This window comes from Coffea arabica, chromosome 2c (genome assembly GCF_036785885.1).
Source record: "Coffea arabica cultivar ET-39 chromosome 2c, Coffea Arabica ET-39 HiFi, whole genome shotgun sequence".
NCBI lineage: Eukaryota > Viridiplantae > Streptophyta > Magnoliopsida > Gentianales > Rubiaceae > Coffea > Coffea arabica.
The window spans coordinates 70040391-70050264 of record NC_092312.1 but is presented as its reverse complement, the minus strand read 5'-3'; the positions used below and the strand labels follow the sequence as shown (position 1 = coordinate 70050264).

Here is a 9874-nt window from a genome sequence, read left to right as displayed (position 1 = left end):
AAAAAAGGAAAAAAAAAAAGTAAAGTAAAGTAAAGATTGTGTTAGTATGTGAATAAGTCAACTTGCCGGTTTGTGATCTTAATGTCAAGATTTTGGTTAATAGTTGAACCATTTGCTGATAAATGTGAGCAACCATTCCTTTTTCTTAGATTAGTTTACTTTAAATTGGAGGAGTTGGTGGTTAAGAGGCTAACTGAGGTGGTTTTTCTTTGATCTTAACCTGTGATACTTGATATATGTTTTTCTGGGTATCTTTGCAATACGGTAGTTGGAGCAATGGCCGTTGTCAAAATTTGGTGTTTGTTTGCTGTTCTCATGCTTGAGGACAAGCATGGTTCAGGTGTGAGGGGAATTGATAGAGTGTTAATTGTTAGTAATTTTATTGTTAATTTCCCCCTTTGTCCTTGCCAAATATTGTTTTAATTATTAATATTTACTTATATTTGGTATTTGGACTTAATTTCAGGGAATGGAGTAGAAAACTACTAAAAATGAGGAACTTTCTGGAGCAAATTACTCCACACATGAGAGACCTCAAAAAGTTCCACAAACCCGGGCCCACCTGGAGCTGCAGACGGATTGCATCTCCTTTTGCTGAGTAGGAGTGTTTTGAGCACAACCAATCCTACGGGCAATAAGAAACTAAAAGCAAGGAATTCGGTAGAACCCACTTTTGGTTTGATTCTCAATTTCGGCGGGGACCACAGGGATAAGAAGCTTTAGTCATTATTGGCTTTAAAAAGGAGACAAATGTACAGAGGCTTGAGAGATAGTAGTTAGCAGTAGTTTTAGGATAGTTTTAGTTTTTCTTTTCTTTTCCTTTTTGTTATGCGCACAAGGTGCTCGACAATATTTTCCAACGGGAAAAACACCTTTTACTCCTGCTTTCAAGTGAAGAAAGTGATGCCTTTGCAATCAATTAATTTGTGTGGAGATTTAATTATGCGGCATGGCTAAACCCTTCATCTAGTCGAAGGCCAACTTGAAGGCGCAGTTCCAAATATCTGTGACACCAAATTAATTTTATTTATTTTTTTACTCATTGGTATTTGTACGTTTCCTGATTTAATTGCTTATGCTTGTTATGTCCTTTAATGTCAAGGGCCTGATATTCGAATTAATTTAATGATCTAATGCCAAATTAATTGATTGAATCCGTAATTGTTCAATCGATTAATACCAGTGGTGACTAGCATGATTGGTTTCATGCTAGGGAAACGTATAATCTAAGTTAAACAAACCCTCGTAGCGTGTTTGTTGGTTAGGGTTGTGCTTTTCTAATTATTAATGCAATCGAGTAATTAAATCCTATGGTCGTACCTAAGATTGTTTCTTGGTTAGAAAAATAGTTAACGGTCATACCTTAACTATCGAGAAATTAAGGAAAAGCTAGTTGTTCATCACGTGTATAACAACTATAACCAATCTAGTAATGAGTAATGGAATTATCTTTGCATCGATGATCAGTTGAATGGACGGTGTCTGAAAAGTTGCACCTTTGGCTAGAGTCGTATTGGTTATTGATTAATTCTTGTTCACTTTTATTAGTTGTTTCATTAGTTAGTATCCAAAAATCCCATATGCGTTGAACTCTAGAAGAAACAAATTATCCCCAATCCCTGTGGATTCGACCCTGCTCACCGCTATATATAAAATTTATATTTTTCTTGAGTAGGTAATTATTATTGCACAGGCTCGACCTCTGTCAGAGAAGCCGAGAGAGTGTCATCTTGTTCCTTTTTTTCTTTCCTTCTTGTGTCTGATGGTGTCTAGTGCAAGCGTGCAAGTGCCGAGAGAGAAAAGTAAGGTTGGGAGGATGAAAGTGAAGAGTTGTTTGTCCAAAAGTGAAAAGTGATGGTCTTTACCAAATGAAAAGAAAGGTGAATGGAAACATGATATGTAAAAATGGGTTAATAGTGCATTTGGTGAAACAAAATGATTAGGATGATTTTTTATTTCTTGATTTTTCCTTTTTTTGTGTTTTTTTTTCTTTTCCAAAAACAAACCTGCAAAAATGAGAAAAATGTATATTAGAATGCAAGAAAATAAATAACTCATTAAATAGAAAAAATTCAAGAAAATATTAAAAATTGATAAAAAATTTGGTGTCTACAGCATCAATATGATTTGGTGATTTAGTTTTTCTTTCCTAAAATGCCCTTATTAGTAATATTAATGACTTCAATCTATTTCTAAACATAAATGTAATTCTAAGCGTTATTGAGGCCTTCTACATAGTACCAACCTTTAAACTTTTTTCTTTAGAAGTAGAGTTCCCTTATGGAATAGAAATTGATTTTGAAAGGTTATAGGTTATAGGTTAATTAACCTTGAAAGAATTTCTATTAAAACTTATTGACCAAGCATTAGTTAGGCCAGATTCTTAAAAATCTTGACTAACTTCATGTATATCTACCTTTTTAAAATATTTATGTTATTTTTGAAATCTATGTATTTTTAAAATATTTTTACTTTAGCTCTTTACTATATGTTTGGAAAAATATTCATGAATGCCCATTGGATACTCAAACCAATAAGGATTTAGATCTGGATTTACTTTTTCAGATCCGATCTGGATTTGAGTGTCATCAAATATAATGAGTCTAAATATAAATCAAAGAATCCAACTCAAACCCTACTAATTGACATGTCTAATTGAAAATAGTGACAGTATAAATAAAATTTTAGTGAGTACGCATCCAGATTTGTAGTACTCAACAAAATATGGTGGCTAATGATTGGAGAACTGCTATCAGTTTATTACTAGAAGAAACCATATATCAACCATCACATTGAATAAGGCAGAAGGTCCTAACAACCAAGAATGTATATATATATATATATATATATATATATATATATATATATATATATATATATATATATATATTGTGCAAATTCACTGTTAACTTCTTTCGCTTGTAAGATCTGAATACAAAGATGGCCAAATGCGGGCTGAAAATCAAGGCCATTTCTTGAGAACATGAAACTTGATTTTGGAATTAGGGACCTTGAGTTTGCATCTTGGTGATTAATTTATTTGAACAACTCTTTTACCAAATGTGATGATACGTGAAACGCACGGACTTCTTTTCATGGTATATATGTGAATGTTAATCAATTTATTTTTTTGTTTTATATTTGTAATTGTGAAAGCTCTTGAATTACCTGTAAATACTTGTGTATCTGGAATTCAAGATTACATACAGAAAAGAACCAAGATTAAATACATGCAGACTCCAGTGGGGATAGATTATCATTTTTGCCTGCAAATTCAACCAAATGCAGTAAAAACATCTTCTCTTCAGATAATAAAACTAAGGCCAAGGAATAAATACATATCAGAAGAGCAAAAATTGCTCAAACATGCATACTCTAGTTGAAGAAAAGAAAAAATGGTTTTCTAAATTCCTGATGCAAGTAATCCTTTCCTTTCAAAATCTCACTATCAGAAGCTCAAGATTAAATTAAAAATGAAAAACGGGAAAAACAACTAGGAACATGATTTCATTATTCCGGTTAGTATGAACTTAAAAAAATTAGATACCCCCAAAGAACCCCAACATGGTTTGAATTGCTTATTTTGATTAGTATAAGAAGTTGTCTTTTTTTGAGGATGTTTTGGTTGATAAACGCTAGATATGAGTTATGATTCTTTGTAAATGCAATCAAATTGCATGTTTTCCACCTTATGACCAAACTTCATCATTCTTGGTAGAGGTAATAGTCGTACGATTTAAATAGTAGCACAAAACAGGAGCGTCCAAATTAAGGTGCCAACACGACTGAATTGCTTATAGTGACTGTAAAAATTTGACAGCCATGGGCTGCTATATAACATAACAAATGGATTGGTCATGCATAATGGTTGATATTCAACAATATTTTTGGCAAATTCCTGCAACTTAACCCAGGATCATTGATCCTTTTATTACTCATCCAGTGATCTATATTTTCATCATACATCTCCATTTCTGAATGAGTAGGTTTCCTTGCTTGTAATATCTAAACAGAAAGGTGACTAATGGTGGCTGACAATCAAGGGCATTTCTTGAGGGCATGAAACATGATTTTGGAATTAGGGTAACTTAATTTTAATGTATTGCAACCTTGAGAAGTTTGGCATCGTGGTGATTAATGTACTTGAGCAAGTCCTCTAGTAAATGTGACAACACATGAAGCCCACGGAACTTTCATCCTGGTATAAATATGACTTCTATCAATTTATTTTTTGTGTCATGGATTTTTAATATTTGTGAATGTGAAAGCTGATAAAAATCATTACTTGTAAATATTAAATACTTGTGTATCGGAAGTTCAAGATTGAATACATGCATACTCTAGTGGGGATAAATTGTTATTTTTGCAGATTCAACCTAATTCAGTACAGGTATCTTCACTTCAGATTTTGAAACTAAGCCCAAGAAGTTTAGATGCATCAGTTTTACCAATCTTTCAGTTCAGATACACCAGTTTCCTTTCAAAGTCTCAGCAGAGTTCAAGACTAAATACAGCAAAGAACAAAGCAAATTTTAAGTACACTTTTTACCGCTAAAGAGACGATGCTATAGTTGCAAGAAAATTTTTATCCTGTTTGTATAGATAGCAAAAATCCACCATTCTCTGAAAGGGGGAATGGGAAAAAAAAAAAATCACCAGCTAAAGTTCACGGATTACCCTCATGTTAAAGACTGGAAATTGGGGGCAGCACCAAATTCCTCTTCTCTTCATCTTCTTCTTCATCCAACAAAGCTGTTTCAGGGACTTCATGAAAGTTGAGAGCTATTCAACATTTTGTGGACCTATCGAACGTTTCTTTAATTGAGTTCTTTTTTTTTTGGGTAAGTTTTATAATTTTATCCTAGTAGTATGTGGTTGATGGACTGGAACTTCTGCAGTTAGACAGGTTAAAGTATGCTGTTGTGGGATTTCAGTAAATAGCTAAGAAGATTCAAGTTTTATTACTATCATTTTAGAGACGTTTCAGACAAACATATGGATATCGGCTAATACCAATTAAGGAAATGGAATAAGAGAAGATAGCGTAATATTCTGTGTACTTTGTTCCATCAATTTAGTTCTAACATGATATCTTAATGTTTAGAAAAGACTTATTTTTCAATTTAAAATTTGTTAAAGAGTCATGGGTCTTAACAATTTCCTCTTAGTACCGTAGGGAAGAATGCCCAACTCATTGCTTTTGCTTTTGCTTTTGCGATACAATTTGAACAAAAACAATGAACCCTTCTTCTACATGAAAAAAACTTTTTAAAATAAATGAAGAAATATACAAGTAAATTCTTTTACAAATTCGAGAAGTTGAGGAAAAAGATTTCTTTCTTACACATCTCATGATTCTATTGATCATGGGACCATGGTATGTAAAACAAAAATGATAATAACTTGTTTAAAAAAATGAAAGGACAAAGCATCGGTGAAGCAACTGACTAGAGTAAGTAAGGAACTTTTTCATTAACAAATGGTGAAGCAACTAACGAGAGTAAGTAAAGAACCTTGGCTTTGTTTGAATACCTCTTTTTTTTTTCAAATAATATTTCGCTTGCATCATAAATACATTTTCCAATTCATCTTTTTATCTCATATATATAGCATCACAAAAAATACTAAAATAATTATTTCAAATAATATTCTATCAGTTTTCTTCGACACCAAGCAAAAGATTAGAGGAAGAAAAGAAACTCCCACATAAAAATAAGAGACAATACATATATTATCACGGTTGAATGTATAACACATGAACAAAATTTAGATTTTAAATTTAAATTTATATAAGTTATCATATATGCAATACTAATGATGTATATGATAAGGTGCATTTTGTTAGTAATGTTGTGAATATTTTTCACTTGAATTTTGACCAAATATTGTACTGATCAGTAGATTCTACTCATATTTGATAATTAGCGCTGAGTATAGGAGTATGGCAAGAAAAGGAGTAAAAAGTAATTTAATGAAAATTTTTGGCCACTTCCTCGTGGCCGCGTTCAAATCCTACTGTCAAGTCCCAGAGACTCATGATTTTACCACGTGCGAAGGTTTCCTAGTTCGAATCGGACTCTGAGCAGACCTTGGTGGAAGATTTAGAAGTCATCTTTATCAGTTGTACTATTTGATTATCAGTTATAAAATGTTTGGTAGCTTACTTTCCACTTAGGACCATACTTTATTCCTTTAATAGCGATAATTTAGGAAGGAAATAAGAAAAGTTACGGCTGACCGTATAAAGATGTGATTAGTACGTCCGCAGGAGAACTCTGGCCCGAATTTGATTAGTCTCGCGTCAAGCAAAGGATCGAGCTCTCTCTTCGTCTTTTTTTTTTTTTTTTTCGCTTTTCTATTGTCCAATGTTCATGCAATTATTGTCGATAAAATTGCTTGGATTGTTCTAAATAACAAGCGGCTAAATTTTCTTTTCTAATTAAGGAACAATAGAGGATTTGGTTCATATGAAATTATGAAATCGAATTAATTATATTTATTTCTTTTATTTTCTAGTATTTATATATTCTCTGATTTTATTTCACATGGTTGTTATATTGCTTGAATACCCAAGGCCTGAAATTTAAATTAATCTAATAACCTAAAGCCAATTAGAGCAGTTAAATCCATAATTATTTAATTGCTTTAAAATAGTGATAACTGCCATGATTAGATTTGTGTCAGGGAAATATATGGGCTAATTCAAAATAACTTTCGTAGTGTGTTATTTGGTTAGAATAGAGATTTTTTTATTCTTAAGGCAATTGAAAAATTGAACTCTAAACTTGTACCTAGTTGATTAGGGCAGTGACTAATGGTCATACCTTAATCACCAATACAACAAGGAAAAGTTAATTGTCATCGCTTGTTTGACAATTATAACTTATTTATCAGTAAGTAAATGAAATTATTATTGCATGAATAATCAATTGAGTGAATCATCTCCGAAATTATTTCTTGACTAGAATTTATTTATTATTGTTTCATTTTTAATAAATTATTAGTTAGGTCTTTTTATTTGGGTTGTTTAATTATTCTCATTTTTATAAAAACCGGCCCTTACTTTGGGCTCTAGAAGAAACAAATTTTATCCAATCTCTGTAGATTCGACCCTACTCACTGTTATATATAAAATTTGTATTTTTCTTGAGTAGGTATTTTTTATTATACGAATTTAACGTCTGTCAGTGTATAGGTGTATAAAAGATTAATCTCAAATATAATGTTAGTGTTCATTATTAATCCTAAAGATAATGGTAGTGTTCATTGTGCTAATCTTAGCTATGAAGGCTAATAAATTCTCAAGGCACCTTACCTATAGAAACTATATAATGGATTCTCTAGCCATCCAACTAAAGTCATCAACATTACATACAACCCTTCCCTGAAAATTTCCTTTCTTTTTTTCTCTTCTACGTAGCCTAAAAAGTTTCCTAATCCAACAGAAATGTCGCTAGTAAAAATTGAGGAGTTTGGGGGAAAAAGGGAGATTATCAAACATTTTAGCCATGAGCATCCACTAGTTCTGGTGAGCGCACAAAACGTTCCAAGAGACAGCAAATGCTATGGCTGTGAACTACTTATCTCAGAACCAAGGTGCTACGAATGCAGCAGCAATGAGTGTCAAACTATCTTTCTCCACAAAAGCTGTGCAAATTTGCCCCGTGAGATTAAACATCCAATACACGCTGAACATCCCTTTACCCTCTTGGCAAAACCACCTTACACCAAATGCTTTTGCTCTTCTTGCGGCAAATTCATGGAAGGTTTCACCTTCAATTGTTCTTTCTGTAAATTTGACCTCTGTGTCGAATGTGCTCATCTTGTTCTGCAGAAACGTAGACTGAAGCACGACAGCCATCATCATTTCTTGACGTCAATGCAAAGGCCAGCTACTTTTAGTTGCGATGGTTGTGACGAAAAGAAGGAAGATTGGTCATTTTCATGCAACATCTGCCCCTATTGGATTCATCGAAGTTGTGCATTTTTGCCAACAACCAAGAAACGGGATGATCATGAGCACCCGCTTTCCTTGGCTTATCATCTCCCATTTGATTTGCGTCTCAACCACTTTAACTGTGATGTTTGCCGTCGGCCACTAAACCCGTCAAGGTGGTTTTATCAGTGCTACAGTTGTAAACACTTCGTCCATGTAGGATGCGTGCAGGATGGCACCAAACCAGCAGGAGCCAAGGGATCTTCTTCTTCGTAATAATTCGTATATTCACTTTTCTTTTTCCTGCCCTGCACTTAATGATTATTTACATATCATCCCACATGTTCTCTAGCATTTCAGGAACGGATGATGATCGATTCATAAATTGTCTAACTAATCATCAATGCTTGACATTTGTTTGTTTTTTGTCTCAGTGCCAGCAATCAACCAGATCATGGTCTTGATTTCAAGCCCCTACCGTGGACGGATATGTCAGCAGATTTGATTAGACCTTTCCTCGAGAAAATGGGCGACGTTGAAATACAACTAACCAACCAGATCAATCATTTCAGTCACGAGCATCAATTGATTCTTTCAGTGGCAGAGGTTGACAAGGACAATAATGAAGAAGAAATGTTATGTGACGCATGCATTGAACCAATTTCTACTCCTTATTACACTTGTTCTCAGTGCAACTTCTTGCTGCATCTAAATTGCGCCAACATACCAGCAAAAATGAAAGCACACCACGATCATCCAGAACACCAACTTTCGCTGAGAAAATTGGAAAACAAGTATGGCTACTTTTATTGTAATTTTTGTTTCCTGAACTGCAACGGATTCTTCTTTGAATGTGAGCCCTGCAACTACCGAATCGATCTCCATTGTGCTTTCCTGCCAAGGACTATTACTCATCAAATTCATGATCAACATGTCCTCAATCGAAATATAGCACCAATGGAATGCTTGTGTGATGCATGTGGGAACAAGTTTTTTGGCGATGCATCTGAGAAAAAGATTTCTGGCCTCGTCCGTTACAGTTGTGACGACTGTTTCAAGTTGTCCTTGCATTATCAATGTGCAATCATGCCCCATACCGTCGCACACAGATGGGATAAGCATTGCCTTACCTTGATGTATCCCCCTTTTGGTGACCATCCAGATGAGTTCTACTGTGAGATTTGTGGAGAAGAAATCAATCCCAAACATTGGCTCTATCATTGCAAGGAATGCGATCAATCCTTTCATCTTTATTGCATCCCTCGACTTCGGAAGGATCGTTTTATGAAGTTTGGCAAAACCCTTCAGGTCAGCGATCACCAACACCCTCTTACATCAATCAGGGAATGTCGAAACGGGTCTTCGTGTAACCGTTGCAGCACAAAATTGAGCGGAGGAAAAGGCTTTGAATGTGGAAAATGTAAGTTTTTCCTCTGTTACAAATGTGCTTGTGATGTGCCTCCAGAACCAGCCGTTTGTGTCATACTGTGAAGTGGGGATTATTAGTTATGTTTTATTACTATTAGCACAAATGGTTTGTATTGACGAGTGTAAGTCCACCCACTATAATAAGTAGATTTCTATGTAATAAACTAGGATATGTAAACAATTTAATTAAATCCATTTAATTGATGAATAGTGGATTGACTCGTATCATCCATTTATGCACATTTAAAAATAATTGTAAATTTAACTCAATTTTTTTGAGTGTTAAGCCAAAAATTTTAAATTTTTACTAATATAATAACAATAAAATGTTATTATTTCTCCTATTTACTAAATGGGTATAAATAATTTGGCTTATTTATAATCATTACCTAATCATGACTCGACCAAATCCGTCTAGTCACCAATTTTTACACCTCTAATTACTATCCACCAGATTATAAATTATGATTGATTGCTAGCTATCATCTTCAATCTTGATTATCATGAGTC

At 33.7% G+C, this 9874-nt stretch overlaps 1 protein-coding gene across 2 annotated transcripts; it reads left to right on the top strand.

The window, feature by feature from the left end:
- The first annotated feature begins 7376 nt into the window (after positions 1–7376).
- On the top strand, positions 7377–9590 carry LOC113727606 (uncharacterized). 2 transcript variants are annotated; one of them, XM_027251864.2, is made up of 2 exons: positions 7377–8208; positions 8371–9590. In XM_027251864.2, exons 1-2 carry the CDS (start codon positions 7448–7450, stop codon positions 9425–9427), a joined length of 1818 nt encoding a protein of 605 aa, XP_027107665.1. In that variant the 5' UTR covers positions 7377–7447; the 3' UTR covers positions 9428–9590. The 2 variants fall into 2 exon arrangements, with proteins under 2 accessions (XP_027107665.1, XP_071932372.1); XM_072076271.1 differs by having other exon boundaries at positions 8022–8218.
- Positions 9591–9874: the final 284 nt, after the last annotated feature.